Source organism: Panthera uncia, assembly GCF_023721935.1.
Source record: "Panthera uncia isolate 11264 chromosome D3 unlocalized genomic scaffold, Puncia_PCG_1.0 HiC_scaffold_8, whole genome shotgun sequence".
Taxonomy (NCBI): domain Eukaryota; kingdom Metazoa; phylum Chordata; class Mammalia; order Carnivora; family Felidae; genus Panthera; species Panthera uncia.
This window is the reverse complement of record NW_026057586.1, coordinates 81,113,011-81,140,546: the sequence shown is the minus strand read 5'-3', so window position 1 is coordinate 81,140,546 and position 27,536 is coordinate 81,113,011. Positions and strand designations below refer to the sequence as shown.

At 50.2% G+C, this 27,536-nt stretch overlaps 1 protein-coding gene across 1 annotated transcript in view; it reads left to right on the top strand.

Annotated features, from left to right (window-relative positions):
- RPH3A (rabphilin 3A) overlaps positions 1–27,536 on the top strand; it is a 66,776-nt gene that overhangs the window by 20,097 nt on the left and 19,143 nt on the right. The window contains exons 3-11 of the mRNA XM_049619963.1: positions 7,891–8,020; positions 9,370–9,456; positions 9,965–10,130; positions 13,483–13,521; positions 13,604–13,756; positions 18,789–18,875; positions 20,175–20,237; positions 21,935–22,174; positions 24,771–24,850. Of these exons, the coding sequence (XP_049475920.1) occupies positions 7,891–8,020; positions 9,370–9,456; positions 9,965–10,130; positions 13,483–13,521; positions 13,604–13,756; positions 18,789–18,875; positions 20,175–20,237; positions 21,935–22,174; positions 24,771–24,850 (1,045 nt within the window). The remainder of the gene's footprint in view (positions 1–7,890; positions 8,021–9,369; positions 9,457–9,964; positions 10,131–13,482; positions 13,522–13,603; positions 13,757–18,788; positions 18,876–20,174; positions 20,238–21,934; positions 22,175–24,770; positions 24,851–27,536) is intronic.

Below are 27,536 nucleotides of genomic sequence, written 5' to 3'. Positions count from 1 at the left end.
GGTAACTGGTTCCAGCTCACACACTTCTTCCTTCAATGGGACAGTTCATGTCTCTCCACCGCAGTGACCCTTGTCCCCTCCTCCAGGCCAGGCCGAGGAAGGGGTTAGAAAGAGCTCTAACCGTAAGCACTGAAGGGAAACTAAAGCAGGCCAGTATCTGGGCAGCTAGGCCTAGCCTCCAGCGCCATTTTTCCTCTTACAGGCTCTGTGTGCCTCAGTTGCCCATCTGTAAAATGGGGGTGAATCCTAGAGCTGCTCTGACGGGTTGAAGATGGCCCAAGGAAAACAATGCATATAGAGTACTTAGCACAGCTCCTGGTAACCATGACAATTATTGGGTTTCTAATGACCCAGCACCTTACCTGGCATTGACTACCTTAGCTCGGCTGAACCCTCCAGCTGTCTTTTTCTCTTGGCTCCCTCGTCTCCAACTCTGAGCCGAGGTGCCCCCCTCCCCGAAGAGCTGAGGCCCAGGCAGGAATCCCGTTCACCAATCCATCAAGGAGAGAAATTAGGATCCACGGCTCCCCAGGTGTCGCCAGTAATAAACAACAGTGAGAATTAATGAGTCTGAGATACTCGCACCCCGCATGCCAGCCGAATGGCTTCGTGATAGGGCAGCTCAGTCATTTAAGGACAGGTTTCTGCGAGACCTTGGCAGTGGAGTCTCAGGCCAGTCGTCGTCAGAGCAGCCATGTCCCCGTTCACAGCAAATGATCTGATCTTGGTTTAAGAAAACGCCAAGTTTAATAAACTTAATGGTAATATCCACCGCCCCCCCCACCCCCAGATGGGAAATTAGGGTGAGGGAAAAACAGCATGCCTCTGGAATTGACAAAACAGAGACAGGGAGACAAGATGACATCCACCCTCCCCTTTTGCTGTGTTTTTATGAATCGTGTGTAATCCAACCTACCGCTGCTCTAAAGGCAGCCCGCCCCGACCCAGCCCCGGCTTTACGCCATCTCCCTCCCCGATTGAGGAATTGCCCGCAAAGCCATCACGCCTCCCAGGCAGGGTGCCTCAGCCCCGCAGCATGCCACATTAAGCCTACTTCCCGGTGTAATTGTACACCCATTAGCCTTCTCCTCAACATTCATCCGTAGCCGCTGCAGCAATACGCATTTGAAAGCTCAGAAGTAGTCGCCTGAATGCTTCCAAAGCCAGTTTGGACTTTTTGAGGGAGGCTGAGCTTTACAAACAGGCGGTGTCGGTCAGTCCTTGACTTGGTTTCTGTCCTTGTCTGCAGAAGGCAGCCAGATGGGGCTGGGCTCTCGGCGAGGGTGGTGGAGGGATAGCCGTACGTGTGAAGATGTGTTCTGCCCGGAGGTACGATCACACGCGTGTGTGCGAGCGTGTGTGTGCTCACAGGTGCACGTGGCCATGTGCCTCTCCAGGTGTGCCTGTGGGCATATGTGTTCACCGGAGGTACGATCACGCGCGTGTGTGCGAGCGTGTGTGTGCGTGTGTGCTCACAGGGGCACGTGGCCATGTGCCTCTCCGGGTGTGCCTGTGGGCATATGTGTTCACCTGTGGGCACGTGTGCTCTCCGTGTCAGTTTCTAGTCACTGCAGCTCCTTCTAAAGCTTTCAAAAGACAGGTTCTGTGGGCAGATGATAGCATCCTCATTACACAGAAGAAGTGTGAGACCGGGGAGCCATAGGAGCCACAAATTTCTAAAAGAAATAATTAACAGCAACCATTACTCAGTAGTTACTGTGTTCTGGGGAATTTTACAAACACTCTCACTGCATCTTTGCAACAGTCCTAGGAGGTAAGGATTTTGTTTTCCCGAATTTACAGACGACAAACAGAGGCTCAGAAGGGTTAAGTAACTTTCTTGGGGTCACAGAGCTAGGAAGTGCAGGGCCAAATGTAGACCCAGGCAAACTCACCCCCAAACTGGCACCCCAATCCTTATGTCCCTGCCTATTTCTAAATTCTGCAAGTGTGTGCATGTGTACCTGCATGTAGGGAACCTGCATTTTCCTGGAGTTGAGCGTGAGCGCCAGGAGAAGGTGATTGGGATCCTGCAGAGTCCCAGGCTTGGCTTGTCTGACATCCACAGCCAGGCAGGGAGATATTGCCCCAACCTTGCTGTGGAGAGGAGGGCTGAAGTCTGATTCTGATGTGAATCAGGCGGAAATATGACCCGGGTGGCAGTTATCTGGTGGACCCCATGTAATCACGTGGGTCCTTATAAGAGGGAGGCAGGAGGGTCAGAGTCACAGCAAGGTTGGAAATTGCCACACCGCTGGCTTTGAAGATGGAGGAAAGGGTCATGAGTCAAGGACTGTAGGCAGTTTCTGGAAACTGGGAAAGGCAAGGAAACAGGTTTGTCCCTGGAACCTCCAGAAAGAACACAGCCTTCCCAGCACCTTAACTTCAGCCAGTGAAACCTGTGTCAGACATCTGGTCTCCAGGACTGTGAAGGTAATATATATATATATATATATATATATGTTGTTTTAAGCCATTAAGTTGGCAGTGATTTGTTATGGCAGCAATAGGAAACTAACACAGAGCAGATCCTCAAAGTCTGGTCTCAGGCAATGGGAATTCTAGGTCCTCTTGAGAGCGTACTCTTAGCCATACTGAGTTAGACCCACAGGGGACAATCTAGTAGTTTCAAGAGACCTGGTCCAGCCCCATGGGTAGACAAAGACTGGGGACCCACCTGCCTCGTTCTGCCTGGACCCACTACAGCTCTGAAGTCCTCACTGCCGTGATCCCCTTATGGGCTCCGTTCTTACATTCACGTGTTGTCTCAAAAGAGGGGAGGTTGAGTCTCCCCTACCTAAAACCTGGTAATGGTATCCTATCAAGATCTGGCACGGAGCAGCCCCTGCCCACCCTTCCAGCCTCATCTTCCACCATCCAGCCCACTGGCCATACTGAACATCTCTCAAGTACTTTGCACATGCTGTTCCCTCTTCTTCCTAGTACTTTTCCTCAGCCCTCTTTACTGGTCCAGTTCCTCCTTATCCTCATGTCTCAGCTCTACGGTCACTTCCTCCGAGGCCCCTTCCTCACTGTTCACGTCCCTCTCTTACACGTTCTCCTAGCTGCCCATAACTGCCCTTCAGAGAACTTTACTATAGAATGATTATGATGATTTCGATAATGCCCGAGTCTCTCGCTATAATGTCAGGTCTGTGCAAACAGGGACTCACCTGTTTCGCTCCCAGGTGGGTCCTCACATAGCAGGTGCTCCGTAAATAATTGAATGAATGAGTAGCCCATCTGCATCCATTCGGATAGCAAGGTCAGACCAAGCTGGGAACCCCTTCCCGCCAGCCCCAGGGATTGTCCGCTGATGCCTAGAGGAAGAGATGCACCCTTTCTGGTACCTCTGGGAGCATCCTGGGAAATGGGACGTGCCCACTCGGCTTCGCTGAGTAACCAACAGCTCCCCTTAAGTGTCCAGGCTGGTGATGGATGTGTTTCCTGGATGCAAGGCGTGAGTTGTAGTCATAAAATTAATCGGGCATGTAAAGACATAACTAGAGAGTGACAGCCATGTACGGTGTCCAGCTAATTGGGCACTTAATGTGGAGACATTAGACAGGCAAACACCAGGCTGCTGACACAGAGCGGTCCTTCTCTTAGTCCTTGAGGGATCTTCTATTTCAAAACACCAGGGAAATCTGGATGTTTCAGCCTCAGGATCTGAGACTCCCTGAACGCTGCCCACGGGAGGAAACTTGAGGTGCACCTCATCTAACCCCTCACATTAACGTCTGGGGGAAAGGGCACCCAGAGAATAGAGGGTTTTCAAGGTCATTGACTGGAGAAAAGGTAGGATTCAAACCCATGGCTTTTGACCCTGCCTTATCTGTTCCCTATCTTCAAAAATGCACTTTTTCTTCTAATATAAAGGCAACACGTGGGGCGCCTAGATGGCTCAGTCGGTTAAGCATCCCACTCTTGATTTTGGCTCAAGTCGTGATCTCACGGTTTGTGGGGTTGAGCCCTGCATCAGGTTCTGCACTGACAGCGAGTAACCCGCTTGGGATTCTCCCTCTCTCTCTGTCCCTCCCCCACTCTCTCCTTCACTCTCTCTCTCTCTCTCGAAATAAATAAATAAACATTTTGGAAGAAAAGGCAACACATGTTCACTTTGGAAAATTAAAGAAGCAGAGGGAGTCCAGACAATTGAGTGCTTGAGGAGGGTGGGTGGTAGAGACATTAAAGAAGGAAATAAAGCTTTCTTATAATCCCACCACCCCGTGATTATCACTGTGACTCTTTGGGTGTTTCCTTTCTCATTTTTTTTTCTTTTTTGCCCAGTGCACACCATGAAGGGATTCAGATGAGCATGTTCCAAACCCAAGTTCACACCCTGACTCTACATCCTGGGTTTTGGGGGTTCTCATCCCTTTAACATAAGGAGAGCATTTCCCCGTGCAGTTTGCCCGGCTGCTTCCTTCCTTACTACAGTGCTTACCAGAGTGTGGCCCGGAATTCCCCAGCCTCAGGATCACAGAGGGAGCCACTTCAATATTCAGATTCCCAGGCCCCACCGCAATCCCACAGAATCATCGTATGTGTGTCAAACACTCTCCCCAGGTGCTCTAGAGGCGCCGTAAGTTTTGAGAACGTCCCCCCATGCAGTGGTTCTCAACAGGGCCGCATGCTGAAATACTGGAAACCGGGCTTAAGCAGATCCATAGCTGAGAAGGTTTAGAGTCGGGGGCCCACGGGTCGGTATTCTTTTTGAACGCTGTCTGGGTGATTGACATGCATGGCAGGTTGCAGGCATCTTTCATGATGCATATAGGGTTTTCCCGCTGAGACGAGACAACATTCCTTCAAGGGTAAAAACACTGAGGGGCGCCTGGGTGGCTCAGTCGGTTAAGCGTCCGCCTTCAGCTCAGGTCACAATCTCGCGGTCTGTGAGTTCGAGCCCCGCATCGGGCTCTGGGCTGATGGCTCGGAGCCTGGAGCTTGCTTCCGATTCTGTGTCTCCCTCTCTCTGCCCCTCCCCCGTTCATGCTCTGTCTCTCTCTGTCTCAAAAATAAATAAACGTTAAAAGGGTAAAAACACTGAAATATTTTATCACCGGGATAAAGACCCACTTGTCTTCGTGGTCTCTCGTGACATATTTTGACCTAGCTTCCTGCACAGTTTCATTTCTAAGTTTATACTCTTTGGCTGTCGGAGCCCTCCACGTTGAGGCCCCGGCATTTGGGGCTACAGAGAGGATGTCAAAATGAGTAGGCTGCGGGAAACCCCCTGCTCAACCGATCTGGGAGCAGAGAAGGAAGGTCTGTGCCTCCCACCCACATGCTTCTCTCTTTACTGGTCTCTACTGAATTCACAAATAACAAGAGTCCCTGAGCTGAGACATCTGAATAATGATCTTAAATCTGTTGTTTTTCCACGCCATTTGCTGCACTGAGAGAAGCTAATGAGACACTCCCCATTCAAGACCCATTAATGGCGCCTTTCGGCATTTAGGAGTGAACTGTGGGAGGAACAGGCATCTTGGTGGAGGCTCTCATGTGGGTTTTGCAAGTGGTGAGTGAATCCATGGCCTCGATTTTACAAGAGAAGGCAGGAAAGCCTCTTAAGTTTCCTAAGCAAAGCGCACTGCCGTTAGGAATTGGGTCACCTGTCCCGTGCTGTCCTCCTGGGGCTTGACTTGAGGCAGGAAGCCGGGAGGGCTTCATGGAAAGCAAAGATGATTTACTGACACAGAGAACTAGATTCTAGCCCTGGCGGAGCGACCCCAGGCAAGCCTCTCACCTTCTCTGTGCTTTGGGACCCGCACTGATAGAGAGAGGAGAACAAAATCTAACCGTTTTCTGGCTAGGGCAGTGCATGCTGGAGGCAACCCGCAAAAGAGGGTGTGGACAAGAAAAATGTCTCCATGCGTTTACCATCCCTTGCCTCCCATCAGCTTGCCTCATCGTCTCATAACATGTTATAATTCTGCAGCATTGCAAGGCATCCTGAAGTTTATCTGCTCTAGACAACTTCAGGCTGTTTCTTCAAACCGTGGCTTTCCAAAGGAAATCTAATTACAAACAAACAAACAAACAGAATGGATAAATGCAGACATGCTGTGAATTAAGTGCAGTTTTCTGGCCCCTCAGAATCACCCCACCACTACAGTGCACGGCCCCTCAACTGGCTCTGAGGAGCTCTGGGGTGCCATAAAGCACAGCTTGACAACCCAACTCCTTCTGTTTTACAGATGAGGAAATTGAAGCCCAGAGAGTCCAACTCCAGGGCTAACCCCCAGCTTTCTCAATCCTCTGTTAAGGGCTTTTCCGGGAAACAAAATGGTGGGGCAGCTGTTGGGTGTCTTGTCCCAAGCTCAGGGAAGTGAGATGGACAGAACCAGCTAGGGTAACTGGGTGTGTGTGAGTTGGTACCTACTTACCAATCATTGAGGGTCCCTTGGTGTAGGGCCTGCAGGAGGATCCAGCAGGGTGGAGATCAGACTGTTCCAGAAGACCCCCATGGCTCTGCCTGGCACATAACAGCAGGGTGTATTGCAGTTAAGAACAGAGATTCCGGGGGCACCTGGATGACCCAGTCAGTTAAGCGTCCAGCTTCGGCTCAGGACATGATCTCACAGTTCGTGGGTTTGAGCCCCACATCAGGCTCCATCCTGACTGTGTGGAGCCTTCTTGGAATTCTCTCTCTCTCTCCGCTTCTTCCCGCTTGTGCTTTTTCTCTCTCTCAAAATAAAATAATAGTAATAATAATAATAAAAATAAAAATAAAAGAATAGGAACTCAGGACAAACTGCCTGGGTCTGTATCCCAGCTTTCTCCACTTCCCAACTGTGCGACTTGAGTAAATCACTTAGCCTCTCTGTGCCTCAGTTTTCCCATTTGGAAAATGGGGACAAGAATAGTGCTCAGCGTATAGTACTACTGGAAGGAGTCCTTAAGAAAATTGATGTGGAGTGCTTATCTCTGTAGCTGGCACGTACTAAGTGCTCAGTGCACATCGGCTACTGTTATTCTAGGTCATCTGAGACCGTGGACTGGGGGGCTTGCTCCTGGTTACCGCCCCACCCATCATCCTATAAAAACAATTTCTAGGGAAAACACAGGGAGAGGGGGAAGGGAAGATGAGGGGGAGGAAAGGAGGAGCGTGCTGCCTCTGGCTCTGTGCGCCCTGCCTGCCGAAGCAGCTCCGTCCAATCTGGGTCACAGCAGAGGCTCTGGAGCCCGCAGGCTGCTCCTGGCTCTTCCCTGGACAGAGTGGCTCTCTGTTGAATGAAACACAAAGGGAGAAGTTGCTATTTTTAACACCGCAAATCCGAGCACTTTGAGGGGATGGCAGGAGCGAGGAGGCTTGTGGGGAGAGTCAGCATCAGGTGGCTCCCAGGGTCCTTCTAGAACCTCTGATACCCAAGTTGTATCCCGGTGGTTCTCATGCCCGTGGTGCCCCCAGCGGGAACCCGGTCCTTGGAGGGGTGGGCCGGGTCCAGCTCCCTCCTGAGAATGGGAGCAGGTGTGCTAGGGACGGGGTTGGAGAACAGCCAAGATGAGGAGCAGCTGAAAGTAAACTTTGAGATGGCAACGAAGACATCCGAGTGAAGACGTCACGTCGACAATTAGTTAAAGGGATCTGGAGCCCAGAAGGCAGTTTTCTCTGGAGGAGGTGATGTGAGATAGTAAGTCTAGAGAAGGTGTTTAATCTGAAGTCAATAGAAGGAGGTGGGAGATCTGGGATATGGGTCTGTGGTGTTCTGAAAACGTATCAGAATTTCATGCACACATGCCTTTTTCTGGGGAAGGGTCCAAGAGTCCTCATCGGACACCCAAGAGTCCATGACTCAGAGAAGGTCAAGACCATCAGCCTGATACTAGGAGATGCCGGTGGTCCCCGGTCCTATGAGGCCCTCATTACTCTGTGTCTGCTTCCAGGCGCCTGGTGGACCGTCTGGAGAACATGAGGAAGAACGTGGCTGGGGACGGGGTGAACCGCTGCATACTGTGTGGAGAACAGCTGGGGATGTTGGGCTCCACCTGTGTGGTGTGTGAGGACTGTAAAAAGGTACTATCCTCCTCCTCCTCCCTGCTGCCCTTCTCATCACATGCAGGGGGCTAAGCCTGGGCTCGAGCCTTGGGGGACCCTGGGTCTTGGGGACGGAGCTTGGATTCTGCATGGTAGTTGCCAGAATATGATTCCTTTGGGGACGCTCCCATGCCCAGCTATCTTCTAGGCAACCCTGAACCCTGGTTCCTCTTGGAAGATGTTCTGACCCCTCTGTCCCCTTGGAGCTCAGCTCCATCTGGGATGAACATGGGAACCTGAGATAGGATGTAGGCTATGGGTGAGCCTGCAGGTATCCTGGTCGTAGCTTAGCAGGCTATGTGTCAGGCTAAAGAACATGCTGGGCAGGTGTCTACACCTGTGTGAACATGGAAGGTTTACCCAGCATCCTCTTACCCTGGCTTAGAAAGCCCCTCTCCAGCCCAGTTAGGGCCATTGGGCTTCTTGAGTATTTAAAGGAGTCTCCCTCCACCCTGCACCCTCTCCTCAAGCTGTCTGCACGTGACAGTTCCAGGACGCAGATATATCTGTCCTTGGGTCTGCCTGAATTCCCCGGAAAGGAATTCAGGGGAACATGTGAGCTGGGGACATCCAGAATGTCACTTGGCATCTCCTGCTTGGGGTCCCACTTAGCATTTAGAATGCGGTATTGGGGAAAGTTTATGCCCCAAAACTTGTCTTCTGCAGTCAGCCACGTAGTAAAAATTCCATGACCTATTGAGTTTTCCATTTTGTCTTGACTGCCAGGAAACTCAGCCAAAAGTATAATGTTCCATCACAGTCATGGCATTTGCACAGGTAACTTCCTTCTCTTCAAGGAGCTGAACCTGCAGCCATAATCTAGGTAATGTCAGATTCATGTGGGAAGGAAGGAAGGAAGGAAGGAAGGAAGGAAGGAAGGAAGGAAGGAAGGGGAAGGGAAGGAGAGAGAGAGAGAGAGAGAGAGAGAGAGAGAGAGAGAGAGAGAGAGAAAGAGAAAAAAAAGAAAAGGGAAAGAGAGAAAAAAATAAATATGTGGCTTTCCTCTTTAAAAATCATGTCAGTGATCTCCCCCATATGGATGCCAAAAATTCAGACCCTACAGGGACTCTTGGAAAATTCCAGAGAATATACTCATCCAGTGCTGGAGGATGACTCCAGTTCTCATTATTGGAAATCAAAACTCAAATTGGAACTTTAATCCTAGCTGGCCTTGGTCATGAGAGGGAGGTGAGAAATGGGGAGTTCCAGCTCTTTCTATCCACCAAGAGAGAGAGGGGCTCTGTTGCCTCTCAGCCCCTTGGCCCCGATCACTGGCAGCTCGGAGCCTGGCGTATGTGAGTGTGCACTGGGCTATGTTTTGTCCCCAGAACGTCTGCACTAAGTGTGGGGTGGAGACCTCCAATAACCGCCCGCATTCCGTGTGGCTCTGTAAAATCTGCATCGAGCAGAGAGAGGTGAGTGGACCGGTCACCGTCCCTATCTGTCCAACCCCCCCCCTCCTCACTGCCAGCCGGGAAGCAGGGTGGCCATTGAGGGCTGGGGAGCCTGGTTAGGTGTAGGTCTTACGGGATTGGTAACAAGGAACCAGCTCAGCTGTGAACACTGGCAGGACTGTTCAGTGAGTGTTTGAATGAAGTTCTTTTCTCATCTCCCGCTTCTGTGACTTGACTCTTCCTCGACGTAGGGAGCTCACCGCGTGTAAGAGGTGGCAGGTGCTGTGTGACCTTATACTAGTTCGTCACCTTTCTGATCCTCAAATTTCCCCATCCAGGAGATGGGTGTACTCAGGCCCGCTCTACGGAGTGTTTGGGGTTGTTGTGTGAATCAAAGAGGAGTTGTGACAGGCTATGTGGTGTGTCGGTGTCCTGAGTGCAGGGAGCAAAGGTAAAAACTGGCACTCACGAAGGCAGGGCTAATAGTGCATGGTTGCCATGTCTTCATCCTCTCCCTCTCCTCCCCCAGGTGTGGAAGCGTTCTGGAGCGTGGTTCTTCAAGGGATTCCCCAAACAGGTCCTCCCACAGCCTATGCCTATAAGGAAGACCAAGCCCCAGGAGCCTGTCAGTGAGCCTGCTGTCCCTGAGCAGGTCGCTCCTGAGCCCAAGCATGCTGCCCGGGCTCCAACCCGAGGTACAATGAAACAGCTTCTCCTTTCAGGACCACGGACAGGTCTTGGCTAACTGGTCTACCTAGAGGATGTCCTGACATCGTGACTGTGTTTCCACCCAGTTGGTGGACAGCCAGCCTCTGGATTTAGGACCCCTATGTCCACTGCACAACTCACCATGAACCTTTGTCAAGAGGGTAGCATAGCGAGCCCGTGTAGAAAACCATATGGAGTGTCCTCAAAATTTAAAAATAGAACTATCCTATGATGCAGCAGTGGTGCTACTGGGTATTTACCCAAAGAATACAAAAACACTAATTCAAAGGGATACATTCACCCCTGTGTTTATAGTAGCACTATTTACAATAAGCAAGATATGAAAGCAGCCCAAGTGTCCATAGATTGATGATGGATAAAGAAGATGTGAGATACACACACACACACACACACACACACACACACAGGGATATTACCCGGCCATAAAAAAGAATGAAATCTTTCCATTTGTAACGACACGGACGGAGCTGGAGAGTATAATGCAGAACTAAATAAGTCAGTCAGAGAAAGGCAAATGCCATATGATTTCACTCATATGTGGAGTTTAAGAAACAGAACAAATGAGCAAAGGGAGAGAGAGAGAGAGAGAGAAACCAAGAAACAGACTCCTAATTATAGAGAACAAACTGACGGTTACCGGAGGAGAGAGGGTGGGGGGATGGGTGAAAGAAGCGATGGGGATTAAGGAGAGCATTTGTCAGGACGCACAGTGGATGTTGTATGGGAAGTGTTGACTCACTATCGTACACCTAAAACTAATGTGACACTGTATCGTATAGCGTTACACAATAATACTATTGTATAATAGTGGACTTTAAAACGGTTTTTAAAAAGAGGGTAGAACAGGGAAGTCTCCAGCAATGTCAGGCTGCCAAAAGCTTTCACCGTCATCCCTGATGGAGTATTTAGAGGTACAACAGAGGTGGGAATTAAAACTAGAAGCTGAGAGACTTCTGTCACCAAAATGCACACTGGAGCCCGAGGGGGATTTGCTGAGAAGGCTTTCCTTGTCCCTGATACTTCTGCTATCAACCATCAGCATATCTGAGATTGTACTAATTAAAAGTGAAAGTTGAGCAAAAGGGGAATTCATAAAAGAAAATTACCATGACTGTGGGTATTATCCCTATTACCCAAGCATTACGATTAATTAGTAAAATGATGATGATAAAAGGGAGAGGCAAAAAAAAAGTTAAAAGAAAAAAAGCGACTACTATCAAAACATATCATAATTGAGTGAGACCATTAGGTCCGACCAGATGAGGCCCCTGTAATAATTTCAGCTAACAGTAAATGATAAAATCTGGTCTGAATGATGGTTCTGGAGTTGAGCGCAGGCAGTGTTTCTGAAAGGAAAGTTATAGTTGAAGGTCTCAAAAGTTCAAATGTCCAACTATGCCTCCTGTAAGATGACTTCTCAAGGTGCCCCGGGTCGTGCCTGGCACCCACATGGCATTCACCAGATGTTTTCCTCCTGACACGGCATGAGCAATTTCTGCTCCTTGGCAGAGAAATACCAAATTCTCAATATACACTGCATCCCCGAGGAGCCCCCACACTCACCCCCAAGACTTCCTTCTTCCTGGTTAAGCACTATTCCCCGTAGGCTGAGAAGACTATATGGCATAACTGTCAAGATCTGGGACATCTGAGACCAGGAGGACCTGAATCTCATTTCTCTGCTACTTACCAGCTGCATAAGCTTGGGCAAGTCGCCTGGCCCTCTGAGACTCTTTCCTCACCTATGAAATGGGCTGAATAACTCACCGGGTTATTTTGAAGGTTACATGAGATACTACATGGGAAGTGCTTTGCACGATGTAGCGCTCAGTAAATGTTGGCCAATGTTATATCACGTTAATCACGTAGACACAGACACATACGCACATAAATAGTATGAATTAGCTTATCACATAAACTCTGGACAAAGCATTAACTCCAAGACTACGGTTGATGTGATACCCACTCACGTCGCTAGAAAGAAGTAACATCACCAGCGTTGCACAGTGGCACCTAAAAAAGTATTGGTAATAACATCCAGTGCTGATGAATGTGGCGGAAATGAATACCCTATAAACTACTGGTAGGACTATAAGTCACCTCCAGCCTTCTGGAAAGTATTATGGCAGAATTTATTAAAATTTGAAGTGTATATACCATTTGATCCAGCAATCCCTATCTAGGAATATATTTAACAGCAATAAAAGGACCAACATAGGGGCACCTGAGTGGCTCAGTCGGTTACGCATCTGAATTCGGCTCAGGTCATGACCTCACTGTTTGTGAGTTCGAGCCCCACGCCCAGCTCTATGCCGACAGGTCTGGGCCTGGAGCCTGCTTCAGATTCTGTGTCTCTTTTTCTCTCTGCCCCTCCCCAGCTTGTGCTCTGTCTCTCTCTCTCAAAAGTAAATAAATATTAAAAAAGGTTTAAAAGGACCAATATAAAAAGATCTATGTGTAAGTATATTTATTATATCACTTTCTATGTGCCATTTTCTATCGCAGAACCACTGGAGAAACCCAAATGTTCATTAATGGGATTGTCTAATGGATTATGATCTAGCCATAGCATGCTATGTTAGGCATCTTTTAGAATCCAATGATGTAAATGTGTATGATAGATTTTGAATTATGCCCATGATAGGAGCTTACAATATTCTTTTAACAAATATTTACTGAATGCCCAACGAGTTCCAGGCTCTGTTCTGTGCCCTAGGAATACAGTGATAAATGGAACGGACAAACTCCTTGTCCTCGCACAGCTAAAATTCTACTGGGGGAAACAGATACTCGACAAACAGCATATGCAAATATAATAGCATATCAGTGGTGATGACAGCCAGAGGCAAAATGAAGCGGGTGAGGGGGACAGACATGGGCAGGAGGGTCTGTGTTGGATGGAGTGGCCACAGAAGGGCTGTCTACGGAGACGGTGTTTGGAGAGAAGCGTAGAGAGGGCTCATGGAACGTTTGAGAATGTGATGTGCAGAAGGACTTGAGGTGGGAGCATGCTCGGTGAGTGAGTCCTGGGGAAAATCAAATCAATTGAGCACATTCTAGAACAGTTTGTGTGATCATTGACCGAGGATCCCAGTTTGCTGTTTTGAAAGCCTGTGTGTGCTCACATGTGCGTGTGCATGCCAAGGAAATCATGTGAGATTGTAAACGGGAGCTACACCACAGGGGAAGAAAGGAGAAGAGACTTTCAGTTCACTTTTTAGAAGTTCCTAGGGGTGGCAGTGGGCCCCTTTGTGTGTTCCTTAAGTGGCAGCTCTCCAGAAACCATAAAACAAGTTCTCTTCATCTCTCTCTCTCCAGGTGACACAGAAGACCGGAGGGGCCCAGGTCAGAAGACAGGTAGGTCCTGCCCACTCTGTCTTCTACTTTATCCCATCCCTCTCTGGCCCTTTCTCCATTTAATACGTGCTTTTCCCTCCAGGTCCTGACTTGGCCTCTGCCCCCGGGCGAGGAAGCTATGGGCCTCCTGTGCGCAGGGCCTCCGAGGCACGCATGAGCTCATCCAGCCGGGACTCAGAGAGCTGGGACCATGGCCACGGTGGGGCTGCCGCTGACTCCAGCCGGAGCCCAGCCGGTAGGAGACATGGGCAAATCTAGATGGGCTTCCTGGAGGAGGAGAATCAAAAGGAGTTGGGGGGTGGGGAGGACAACGTTTTAATTCATTTATTCGTTCAGTATCTGTTGAGTATCTACTGTGTGCCACGCTCTGTTCTAGATGCTGGTTCTAGTCTATGGTAGAGGAAAGACAGAGCTCAGAAACAGTTCTTACCCTGCACATCCATACTTTGGGTTATATCCCTTTCCTGCTCTAATGCCAAATGTGAGGAAAATGTGGGTTTTTTGCCCTCCTCCCTGGAAGCCCTGAGGAAAATGCAACGTACTTTTGAGTACAGTAGGGAAGCTTCCCTCTCACAGACCCACCCAAGTTCTTTCTTCTCTTGGCCGGCGTCCTCTGCTGTCCACGAGGATGGGGTAGGTCAGCTCGGCCAGGACGCTTCTCATCTCATTGGGTCCCAGCACCTCCAGCTGCACTCAGAGTGGATTTATTTGGCGAGAGTGCATGATGGTGGGAATCCTTGATTCCTGGACTTGGACTTTTGGACCAGGTCCCAAGTTAGATGGGCTGAATATTTAGGTCCCATGTTGACCTCTGGCTTCTCTTCCTGAATAGTGGGTGTAGAGCTTAGGCCCTTAGTCCCTCTTCTTCTTGGCAGGAGAGCTGGGCACGTACCTTGTGCTTAATCCACTGTGCACACCCCCTAGTGAACCTATGGTTCAGATTCACAGAAAAAGAAGAATTTCTCAGGTCTACAACATCACGGAATATTTGTTGAGTACTTACCATGTGCCAGACATTGTCCCGAGCTCTTCACGTACATCATCTCATTTGATCCTTGTCATACCCCCAAATCCTTTTGCGAAGATTCCTATTATTCCCATTTAACAGATGGAGAAACTGGGCCCAGAGAATTGATGCCATTTGCCCTAAGTCACACAGCTGTCAATTGGTTCAGATGGAAATGAAACCCGTGTCTGTCCGACATTAAAGCCTGTGCTTCTTGAGTTTCCCCTTCCAGAGGTGAAGTTTTTATTGACGATGCTTTAAAAAAAATCTTTTTTAATGGTGGTAAAACATATACACTACTATTAAATTTGCCGTTTCAAGTACTTCGAAGTATATAGTTCAGGGGCCCCAAGTCCATTCCCATTGTCATGCAACTGTCACCACTAACCATCTCCAGAACGATTTCACCATCTCAAACAAACCTTGTACCCATTAAACGCTGATCCCCCCCCCCCGCCAGCCCCTGGAATCCACTGACCACTGTGGATCTGCTTATTCTTGCCATTTCACATAAATGGAATGACACAGTATGTGGCCTTTTGTGGGTAGACATTTTGTTTATCCATTCATCCGTTGATGGACATTTGGGCTGTTTCCACCTTTTGGCTGTTGTGCGTAATGAACATTGGTGTACAAGTATCGATTTGAGTTCCTGCTCTTAATTTTGGGTTATATATATATGTATATATATATATATATATATATATACATATACATATATCTGTATATATATATATATATATGTATAGAAGTGGAATAGATAGATCATATGGTAAATTTATGCTTAAATTTTTTAGGAACCACCATACTGTGTTCCCCAGTGGCCTCACCATTTTTACAGTCTTACCAGAAATATACAAGGGTTCGAGTTAATCCACGTCTTCACCAACGCTTATATATACATACATGTGTCTCTGTATATGTAGGATATATACATATATGTGTGTGTGTATATATACACACACACGTATATATATAGTATGTGTGTGTATCCATCGTAATGCGTGGGAAGCAATATCTCATGTTTTTGATTTGCATTTCCCTGATGATTCGTGACATTGAGCATCTTTGCATGTGCTCATTGGCTGTTCAGATATTCTCTTTGGAGAAATGTCTCTTCCAGTCCTTTGCCCACTTTTCATTTGGGATGTTTGTTTTATTATTGTTGACTTACGGGAGTTCTTTATATCTTCTGGATATTAATCCCTTGTCAGATCTATGATCCGCAGGTATTTTCTCCCATTCTGTGGGTTGCCTTGGCACCCCATTGATAGTGTCCTTTGATGCACAGAAGTTTTTAATTTCGATGAAGTCCAATTTTTCTAATTTTCTTTTGTTCTCTGCGCTTTGCGTGCCATATTCAAACAGTCGCTCCAAAGCCAATGTCGTGACATTCTCCCTGAGTGTGCTCTTTTAAGACTTTTGTGGTTTTAGCTTTAGCTCTTACAGTTAGGTCTTTGATCTATTTTTAGCTAACTTTTGTATATTGAAGACTGTGCTTTTAGCCCGTGTATTATTTTGCCTGTTGAGGGAAAAGGCAGTCACACAGTATTCCTGAGCCAGATTTGGATCCCCTGTCCCTCGAGTCAGTGTAATGTCCCCTCGTCTATGAAACTCGTAGCATCCGCCCTGCTTCACCTTGAGAAGAGTTCATTGCTCCCTCCTCTGAGTCCCCAGAGTTCTGACACACAGCTCTACTCAGTGCTTGTCACCATCTAAAGCGTGTTGTAGCCAGAATCCCTCTCCCTGAGAGAGCAGTAGAAGACAGGGGGTCGGCAGATCCAGGCACCTTAGGTGAGTGTTGAAAGCACTGCCCCATTTCAGACCTACGAAATCAGAATTTCTGGGACCGGGATCCACATGCACTTCTTAAGCAAACTCCTCATGTGATTTCGGTGAATGCTGAAGTTTGAGAACCATTGTTTGAGAGCCTGAAAAGTCAGATAAAAGAGTTTGGACTTTTTCCTGAGGGTGTCAGGGAGCCGCAGAAGGATCCTGAGCAGAGGAAGAGCCAGCGTCTTGCAATTTTTATATTATCCACACATCTCATAGCTATGGCAATGCAAATCCTGCCTAGTGGCGCTGAGGTCGGTCAGAGGGGTCTGCTGCTCCAAAACACAGACATGTCTGTGCCACCCTTTTTGTGCCATCGGAGGAAGGGGTGGTTGCGACCGTTCCTGATCTGTAGGCCAGCTGCCCTTGCTGTGTAAGAAAAGGTTCCATCATGCCGGGAGCCCTCAGTGACGAGCCTAAGCCCCAGAGGGGGTCCCACCAGGAGTGCTGAGAACAACTTGCGACTCGGGCCCCAGATCCTTGACAAGAATCAGCTGTCCTCCGCATCTTCCATTCAGTAATCCCAATGCCTCCCAGGACCCCTTTCTCTCCAGATCTGGGACCTGGAGTTAATGCCATGGAATAAACCAGAGCTATCCTGACTTTGCTTTATGCTACAGAGGTCGCCTGTGCATCGACGACCTCCGTTTGGGTTGGAAAAACCCAAACTCCAAATCCAAAGGCCACCTTCACCGTGAAGCGTCCCCATCCCCCCAGCCAGAGGTCACCCCTCACCTCCATCCCCCGTGATGTTACTTCTTTACCTGTATGGCCATTTCAGTTCAATGCCAAGTGCACAAATACCAGATCAAAGACTGTGTGGGGTCAGACCCCAGCTCGACCACTTACCAGCTGGGTGTTCCCATTTTACAGATCAGGGCACTGGGCTTTCCTTTATCATCAAATGGAAATGATAATGGTAATCATTCTTATCGCGGGTTGCTCTAAAGGATTAAGTAAACTATAACCTCAGATCTCCGAACAGAGCCTGACATGCCGTGAGGGCCGGTGTGCATTATTACTCACGGGATTCCGGAGCCGGGTGAGCCTGGTCGGAGGTCCTAGCCACTTCCTAGATATGTGACCTTGGGCACACTTAGCTTCCCTTTTCTTGACCGCAAACGGGGACCATAACGGTACGCGTGGTGTCAAGTTGTGAGGGTTCCCTGAGGCGAGGCTCACGGCCTGGCACATTTGAAGCGCTCAGTGGATGTTCACTGTTATTGCTGTTTTATAAACTCGTTATTTCAGCGTCTGCCTCCTTCCTCTGACTGGGCCATCTGCTCCTGGAGGAATCAAGGTGATTTTTGTCCATCAGGATTGGCAGTTCGTAGACAATGAACGCTTGTTGAATGAGTGAGTGAATGGATGAAGGAATGAACAAGGACCCAGGGACAAGACAGAGGGACGGGTCAGCCCCCAGCCAGCGGTGGCAAAGCACCTTCTGTCATTAGCATTCAAGCATCTCTCCGGTGACACAGGGCTGAGTTCAGGAAAGGCGGGATCCAGCCCAGAGAAGTGAGAAAGGGCTTTCTTCCAGGAACATCATGCCTTCTGGATGTCAGGACCTGCTGTGTACCTTATCCCATTTGATCCTCCAGTAGCTCTGGAGGAGACAGTAGCACCTCATGGTCTCAGGCAGACTCCGGAGAGCAAATGCCTGAGTTCAAATCCTGGCTTTGCCATTAACCCGGCAAGAGATGTTAGCCCTCTGTGCCTAGCTTCCCCATTTGTAACATGGAGGTAAATCAGCGCCCACCTCATGGGGTACAGAGATTAAACAACCTCTTATATCTGAAGTCCCTGGAACATGGTAAGCATTAAATATATGACAACTCATTATTATCAGTAGGTAGAGCTCAGAGATGCAGAGAGGGTGAATGACCATCCTAAAGTCACACAGCTTATACAAGAAACCGGGATGCAGAGCCAGGCCCATGGGAAGAGAGAGACCAGATTCAATAATAATAATAATAATAATAATAATAATATTCGGTGTTTACTCCGTGCCAAGTGCTGTTCTGAGCACGTTGCCTGTATGTCATCACAGCATCTCCACCACAACCCTAAAAAGTAGGTACTCTTCTCCCCATTTCGCAGGCGAGGAGACCGAGGCCCGGAGAGGATAGGTCGCTTGTGCAAGGTCACACAGGTGGAGGTGGCATCCTTCCCTTTTCAACACCCGTGTCGTTGTTGTGACCTGGTTCAGGGCATCTGAGTGTTGCAAAGAGAGAAGGCACCGGAGGGGGAGGAGAGGGTCTGGAGGAGCAGAGAGCATCGGAGCCTGCACTCAGTTCAAACCCCGAAGGCATTACCTCGTGCCAGCTGACCAGACCCAAGGTTCCTCCCGTGTCCACTGTGTGTGTGTGTGTGTGTGTGTGTGTGTGTGTGCGACATGACGGGCTGTCTCCTTTCCTTACCCCTGCAGGTTTGCGACGGGCAAACTCAGTCCAGGCCTCCAGACCAGCCCCCGCCTCCGTGCAGAGCCCAGCCCCTCCACAGCCCGGGCAGCCAGGTACCTGCCGCCCCACCCCCACCTGTCACCCAGCTGTGACCCTGGGACCTCCCGTCCTTGCTTGCAGAGCCCGCCGGCTTCGTGCAAAGCCACAGCCACCACCAAAACCCTCAGAATGAGTAATCCTCCGGGCGGGCAGGTGGAGCAGGGGCCGGACAGAAGTAGTGAAATGCCTCGGCCTCTGCCCCCTTCCCTCCTCGTTGTCGGGTCACTCTCCGCCACCGTCCTTACCTCATACATCTGCCTCCTGCTTTCTCATTTCTTCGCATCTTTCCTCAAATTGGTTCCCTTGAAAAATGCAACTGAGAGAACTCGCTATCTCCAAACTCCTCTCTCAAGCAAATGTTGGGGACACATGGTTCCCAGAACAGTAGTGTGAGATTCAGGAAAAATTGGTGGCCAAAGAGACGAGTCATATGGGAAAATCTAAACAAATGCGGATTGCATGAAACAATAGGAGCGATGCCTCATTGGTGCTGTTAACATTTTGCTCCATTTTTTTTTTAACGTTTATTCATTTCTGAGAGAGACAGAGCGTGATCTTAACTTGATCATCGGCAAAGAAACCTCTTTCCAAATAAGGCCACGTTCCCAGGGACTGGGGGCTAGAACCTCAACATCCTTTGGGGGAATACAATTCAACCCATTGCAGAAGGTAGTTCTAAAAATTAATGTCATGAAAATTAAACAGCGCAGTGAGATTCTCAGTACGCTGGCCTGAGGAAGGTTCTGAGTCCGAGCTCTGTCCTTTTTTTGCTCAGAAGGGAAATTCACAAAGGTTAGAGACAAAGTGGCACCTGAATGAGACATTTCCACGATGGAGTCGGTATTGAAGGGCAGTGGAGACTGACGCGACTCTCTCCCTGTGTGGTTGAATGATCTTCCGTGCCCCCTCGGCTCTCCCCCCGCCCCATCCCAGGCTTTGGGAAATGTAGTTGTAAAAATTCCGCTGGACCAGTAATGGCCCTGTAGCAGTGGGGGACTCCAGGTATAAACTTGCCCGTCCCCTCACAAACAATCCTTACTCCATTCGTCCATCAACCTCATAACAGCCCGTGAAACATGACAAGCAGGTACAGGCATCCTCGTTGTGTAGACCCAGGAAGGAAGCATTGGGGCTTGAACCCAGGCCTTTCTGACCCCAGAGTCCCCAGTGGGGCCATTCCTGCAGCCCTGGAGGCTCCTTCTCATCGCCTGCTGCCCCCAGGCCTGTGTCCACAACCCGACATGAGGGGGGAGAGGGAAGAACAGGGAAATCATGCCACCTGTGCTCCACCCCTCTCTCTTTTCCCCATTCAGGGCCTCCAGGAGGCGGCAAAGCCAGCCCTGGGCCAGCAGGACGCTTTCCAGATCACAGACCAGGCAAGTGTTCCCCCTCCTCCCATACCTGTCCATTGGCCACGCCCTCCCACCTCCTGTGAGAGAGCCCGGGCTGCCAGACCTTCCCCAGCTGTGCCCAGAGACCCATCGGATGAGCTCTGAGGGACCCCCTGATTCCAAAACTCTAGATACTCCTTACCAAGATTAAATAGAAAAGGACAGAGCGTACAGTGGTTAAGAGCACGGACTCCCCGGAGTCAAATCCCGGCTCCTTCACTTCCCAGCTACGTGACCCTGGGCAAGTCACTTAACTTCCTTCCCTGGGCCTCAATTTCCTTATCTCTAAAATGGGAGGGATGCCTGGGTGGCTTAGTGGGTTAAGTGCCCGACTTCAGCTCAGGTCATGATCTCATGGTTCGTGGGTTCGAGCCCCGCATCAGGCTCTGTGTTGACAGCTCAGAGCCTGGAGCCTGCTCCAGATTCTGTGGCTCCCTCTCTCTCTGCCCCTCCCCTGCTCGCTCTATCTCTTTCTCTTTCTCTTTCTCTCTCTTAAAAACAAATCGAGAGTTGGGGCGCCTGGGTGGCTCAGTCGGTTGAGCGTCCAACTTCGGCTCAGGTCATGATCTCATGGTTCATGGGTTCGAGCCCCGCGTCAGCCTCTGTGCTGACAGCTCCGAGCCTGGAGCCTGCTTCACATTCTGTGTCTCCCTCTCTCTCTGCCCCTCCCCCCCGCCCCGTCTCTTTCCCTCCCAAAAATAAGTAAACAAAAAATAAAATGGGAATAACACAAGGATTTACCTCACAGAATTGATGGGAAGATTAGACAAACGAATACACATAAAACTCTAGCACGTGGCCTGGAGTGGACTAAGGTCACGCTAAGTGACCGTGATTCTTGCATATGATGTTATGCATCATCTTCGGTTACCATGGCTACAGCTTAATCATTGCTTCCTAACTCACCAGATACTATGTCAAGTAATATACATGTAGTAGGTTATATATTTTTGTAAGTTTATTTATTTTGAAAGAGAGAGCGTGCATGCCTGAGCAAGGCAGGGGAAGAGAGGGAGAGAGAGAGAGAGGGCTCCATTCTCTCAGTGAAGAGCCCGATGCAGGACATGATCTCACGAACTGTGAGATCATGACCTGAGCCACCCAGGTGCCCCTATCATGTAGTAGATAATTTTTAAAATGTTAGCCGATACTCTTTGAGTGCCTTCAGCGTCATAATTCCCACTTTACAGACGAGGAAACTGAGGCTCAGAGACTTTAAGTAACTTGCCCCGGGTCACACAGCGGAGATTCAGACCCAGGCTGTCTGGCTGCAGAACCACACCGCTGATCAGTGCCCCCCTGAGGTCTGTTCTGCCCACGTCTGAATCAGCTCCTGGGACTTGTTATGAGACATAGACTCCCGGGCCCCATTGCACTGCCTACTCAGTCTGGGTGGGGCCCAGGAACCTGCACTTTTGCAAGCTTCCCTAGGTGGTTTTGACAAAGGCAACATTCTGAGAATTGGTGAATGACATCATGGCCCCCCCCCCACCCGCCCCATCCCCGTCGACTGGATACGGTGATCCTCCGTGGCCAGGCCGGGGTAGTTCTGGTGCAAGACTTGCCAAGCTCCTGGTATACAGTAGGTACTCATCACTAACGGTAATGCTGCCACAGTGGCTCAGACACAGACACAGAGGCTCAGCTGCCTCTTTCCTGCCCTCTCCCCATCTCCTCTGCAGAGGTGGCTCCCGGTGAGCCCAGCTACGCAGGGGCCACCGCCCCAGCCCGGGAGGACAGAACAGGGGGAGCTGGGGGCTACTCAGCAGCTGGAGCCAGGGAGGACCGAGGGGGCCACCCACCGGGCCCCTATTCCCAAGCGGCTGCTGCGGCTCCCCAGCCCGCCGTGGCCCCTGCCCGCCAGCCCCCGCCCCCGGAGGACGAGGAGGAAGAAGCCAACAGCTACGATTCGGATGAAGCAAGTAGGTGGCACTTAGGGGAGGAGTGTTTGGGGAAAGTCACTTCGGGGTGTCGTCCCCGGGGACATCAGAATAGCCCCCCCAGTATGCCAAGCCTAATAAGCTGTATCAATCAAGTTATAAAGATACAAGTTTGTGTTGCTGAATTCAAAAAATGACCTCCGCTTTCTAAAGAGAAGGTGCTGTGTATTTTTTATTGTGATGAAAAGCGTAACATCAAAGTTGCCATGTAAATCACTTTTATATATATGTATATATATATATATATATATATACACACACACAACTTATGTAAATCACACACACACACACATATATATATACACATAATTTATTATCAAGTTAGTTAACATACAGTGTATACAGTGTGCTCTTGGGTTTGAGGGTAGATTCCCATTATTCATCGCTTATGTACGACACCCAGTGCTCATCCCAACAAGTGCCCTCCTCAGTGCCCATCACCCATTTCCCCCCCTCCCCAGCCCCCCCGTCAACCCTCAGTTTGTTCTCCGCATTCGAGTCTCTTATGGTTTGCCTCCCTCTCTGTTTAAAACTTTTTTTTTTCATTTAAATCACTTTAAAGAGTACAATTCAACTACATCGACAATGCTCAGATGTTCAGTGTTTGGTGGGTCCACAAGTCAAGCAGAATTATACGACCCAGCATCTCACTTCTACAATTATGTGTGTGTGTGTGTGTGTGTGTGTGTGTTTTACTAGTTTCCAAAACTCTTTATTGTGTGTCTTCTGGAAGTAATTTTTTAACCATGATTCAAATATTTCTAGACATTTCCTCTTGCATCCATTCCTTCAGTGATTTATACAATGCCTGCTGTGTCCCTCTCCCACTCGGACCCGAAGTCCTAGGGACACACACACACACACACACACACGCAGTGGCACTTATCCTGGGTGTGTGTGGAGCAGCAGGGGAGAGCTGGGGTGGCCGTTGTGAGCTGGAGGGAGGTGTGGAAGGACACGTGTCTGATCTAACATGTGTTGTGGGGTTGGGGGCGTCCCAGGGGCTCCGAGTCAGGGGGACAGACTGAACCCACTCAGAAGAAGTGGACGAACAGCCATGATCAGTGGCGTGGCTTGGTCCCCCCGTGTCACCCCTCCTTGTTGTAAACTGGGAAGCAAATACTGCCTCCCGCACGGAGCTGAGGGGGTGGTAAACTGAGGTACCCCCTGGGAGGTGAAACTGGCAGTCGTTATCATTATATAGTCCTAAACACACAGGAGGAATTATTATTTACGTGGTATGCACATCAGAAGTAAAAACAGTCCATACTTGCTTATTTTATGCCGGGCGCTTTTCTAAGTGTGTTCAGTGCACGTGCTCATTGAGTCTTCCTGCTCGGCCTGGGACTAGTTGCTTCTACTCCTCCTATTTCGCAGATAGTGAAACTGAGGCTCCGAGAGCTTCAGGGACCCGTCCAACCTCACAGGGCCAGCGAGTGGAGGGGCTGACGGTCGTATGGCTGTAGCAGATCAGCTGGGTGAAATAGATCAGGATGAAATATCAGCTGTCCCCTCTGTCCCCTGTGCTCTCCCACGGGTCATGGGTCTGCGGTCTCGGGAAAGGAGCGTAGGAAGGTCCACTGCCTTGTGAGCGACGAACTGTTTCCTGCCTCGGAAATGCACACTGTGTCCGGCCCACCTTTCCGCCTTTCTGCACACTGGCACTTGTGCCCAGAACCGTATCCACTGCTCCTTCCTTCGGCCTTAGGTGTCTCTTCACTGACCTGCCGAGCCTAGATGATCCCTCCCAGCTTGGATCTGTCCCTCTTACGAGCTGACGCCAGTGATTTATAACAATCCTATACTGTATTCAGCTATATGTACCGCTCACTCACTCATGCACTCGTCTTCATAACCAATAAGTACTTATCAAGTACATAGTATGTGCCCCAAACTATTCTAGGTGCTAGAGACACCATGGCCAAAAAAAAAAAAAAAAAAAAAAAAGAAAAAAAGGCAGCCAAGATGGCTAATCTAACAGAACTAACATTCTAGTGGAGAGAAACAGTTAACATACAAATGAGCTCATTTCAAACAGAGATAGCACAGCAGGAAGGAAATAAAGGCAATGGCCACGGGGGTGGCTGCTTTAGATGGAGTGGTCGGCGAGGGCTTCCCTGAGGAGGTGACGTTTAAGCCGAGATGTGGATGATGAGAAGGTGGCAGCCACGTGAGGATCTAGAGGGAGAGTATTCCAAGCAGAGGTAACGGCAAATGCCCGGATTCGTTTATTCCTTTAGCAAGTAAGTGAGCACCGACTGTGTTTCCTGCACTGTGCCCAGTGGGGGCCCAGCAGTGAACAGGACAGTCACAGCGCTTGCCCTCATGGGGCTCTCAATCTAGCAGGATGGGAAGTCGTTAACTTGGCAATCGCCCACCCGATTCACTGATCTCAGGTGTGCTGAGGGCTCCAAAGTAGAGGAGGGTCTGCCGGGATGGCGAGTCCAGAGCAGGGACCGAGTCTTCCTCTCTGTAGGCTCAATGCCTGGACCAGACTGGGCACCTAGTAAGTGCTCAGGAAATGTTTGTCGAGTGACTGAATGAATGTCCTCTCGGTTCCTGCCTCTGCCCCCTTCAGCCACCCTGGGTGCCCTGGAGTTCAGTCTTCTCTACGACCAGGACAACAGCTCCCTGCACTGCACCATCATAAAAGCCAAGGTAGGTGAGAGGCCCAGCTGGGGACCGCTTAGGATGCCCTGGCATTTCTAGGGGACTCGGGGTTGGCGTGGGTTACCAGGCCTGTTGATCTGTGACCGTGACGGTAATGAGAAAGGGGCAGGAAGTAACCGTGGCCACTTCCTTTGGAGGACTTTCTTCAGGGGTGGTCTCTGGTGGGGGGGGAGGGGCTCACTGATCTGTAGCTCCCGGGAGCAGAGGCAGCCGGGCTTCAAGGGCAGAACTGGAATCTGCCCAAGAGGCGCTGCCCGGGGAAGCGGTGACAGCCTGACCTGACAGCTGACATGCCCGCCGAGGGCTCCTTCTGTTGATGTGACTGTCGGGCTGGAGCAGCGGCTGGGGTGGGGGCAGGGGAACCATTGTTGCAGATGCAAGGACATCTCCCTGCTGCGGGCCCCAGGGGGAGTGAGTGGACTCACCTCCAGACCCCGAGGAAAGCTGGAGATGCCAGTGCAGATCCCAGAAAGTAACTGACCAGAGTTCCCCCCACTGCAAGCCTGGTCCACGTGGAAGAACAAACAAGAAGCAAGGCTCAGGAAGCAGACGGCCGGGTTCAAATACCAGCTCCATTGCTTCCTGGCTGTGTGATTTGGGGAAAGTTACTTCGCCTCTCTGTGCCTCAGTGTGCCATTTGTAAATAGGGGATAATGTGCCTCTCCCGTAAGGATGACTGAGTACTTTTTTTTTTTATTCTGAGAAAGACAGAGAGTGTGTGAGTGGGGGGGACAGAGAGGGGGAGGGAGAATCCCAAGCAGGCTCCACGCTGTCAGCGCAGAGCCCGATGCAGGGCTTGATCTCACGAGTTGTGAGATCATAAGCTGAGCCGAAGTCAAAAGCCAGACGCCCAACCGACTGAGCCAGCGAGGCGTCCCAAGGATGACTGAGTATTAAGAGGAAGGTGGCCACATATTCCCGTCTGCCCAGGACAGTCCCTGGCCACGCCTGTGATGCTGTAATGATTAAAAGCCCCCCTTTTCACCTGCCTAACGCCCAAGTTTGGGAGATAAGCGAGGCTCAGCAGTGCCTGGCACAACTCCTGGGTCAACACACCCAGCTTGCGTCCTCGGAAGAGGCATTGAGCGTGTATTTTGTATCCGTCACCGTAGGAAGCACGTGCTTGCACCCACCCCCGGCCTCCAGTAGCACCGTGAGGGAAGCACGTTCATGATCTCATTATATCTTCCTGGGAACCTCCGAGGTGGGGATCATTATTAGCCCCATTGTACAGATGGGGAAACTGAGTCCTAGAAAGGTTAAAGCCTGAGGTCACCCGGCAGGTAGGGATAGAGCTGGATTTGAGTCTGGCTCAATGCCCAGGCATTCGGTCCCCTCTTTCAGCTCCAGAAATGGGGGAATGCCACACCATGCCAGCCCCCTGGAGACAGGGCCACAGAAAACTCACACGCTCTCGGGCCGGGCTGGTAACGGAGGTGAGGAAGGTGCGTGAGATGTTCAGCTGTGATGGTAACTGTGGTCAACTGGACTGAGCAGGCCCCAAACAGAGACGTTCAAATTCAGAGTTTAAAAGCACAGCGTCTGCCAGTTTGCAACGTTGGAACCCCAATAGTCATTCCAGAAACGTCGGCTAAATACCTCCTCTGTACCAGGCACTGTCCCGAATGCTGGCGATCCCAGAGTGAACAAGGGCTGGCCCTGCTTTGGGGCTCACTTTGGGGAAACAGCCAAGAAACTGTGGCCGTAGCATTTCCTGAGGATCACACACCCTCCGGGGCTTTCCACAGATTACTTTGTTCCCCTTCACCTTCACAGCAACCTATGAGGAAGGGTCTATCATCATCATCCCCATTTTATAGACGGACACACTAAGGCACAGAGGGATTAAGGGACCTGCCCAGATCACATAGCCAGGAAGTGACAGAGCTGGGATTTGAACCAGTGTAGTCCAGCTCAGGAGCCTGCGTTCTTACCCACGATGCTGCTCTGTGAGCTCTCCCCCTTGCACCCCGCTTTGTGGCACCGTCTCCATTGTCCACACTCGCTAGTGCGGGGCCCAGAGCTCGCCCTTCATAGGAGAGGTCTTCATCCCCCAAGAACATGAACAGATAGGGAAACAGGTGCACAAAGATGCATGACTTTGGGATTAGGGCTGTGAGAAGGGACAGCGGGAGCCCAGAGGAGGGACGTCTGCCCAGCCCGGGCCTAGGAAGTTGACAGAATGTGTCTGGGCCCCGGGAACTTGGGGTTGCTCATATAAACAAGCCCAGTGTAATCCCTGCCCCAAACTCCCTTCCCCCCCAGTGTCTCCCTTGAGCCTCATTCCAGCCCTGTGAGGGGGGCCAGGCAGACCTTGTGATCCCCCTTTTTATGGGTGAAGAAACTGAGGTCTCAGAAATGAGTACAGGGGCCAGGGCCAGAACTCAAGCCCTCTTGCCCCAGCTTCTCCTCCTCTCCCATCTTCCCTGTTCTGGAACATCGCCTCCCATCTCAGAAATAACAGTCCAGCCTTGGGGCGCCTGGATGGCTCAGTCGGTTGAGTGTCCGACTTCAGCTCAGGTCATGATCTCTCAGTTTGTAAGTTCGAGCCCCGCTTTGGGCTCTGTGCCAACAGCTCAGAGCCTGGAGCCTGCTTCGGATTGATTGTGTGTCTCCTTCTCTCTCTGCCCCGCCCATGCTCATTCTCTGTCTCTCAATAATAAATAAACGTTAA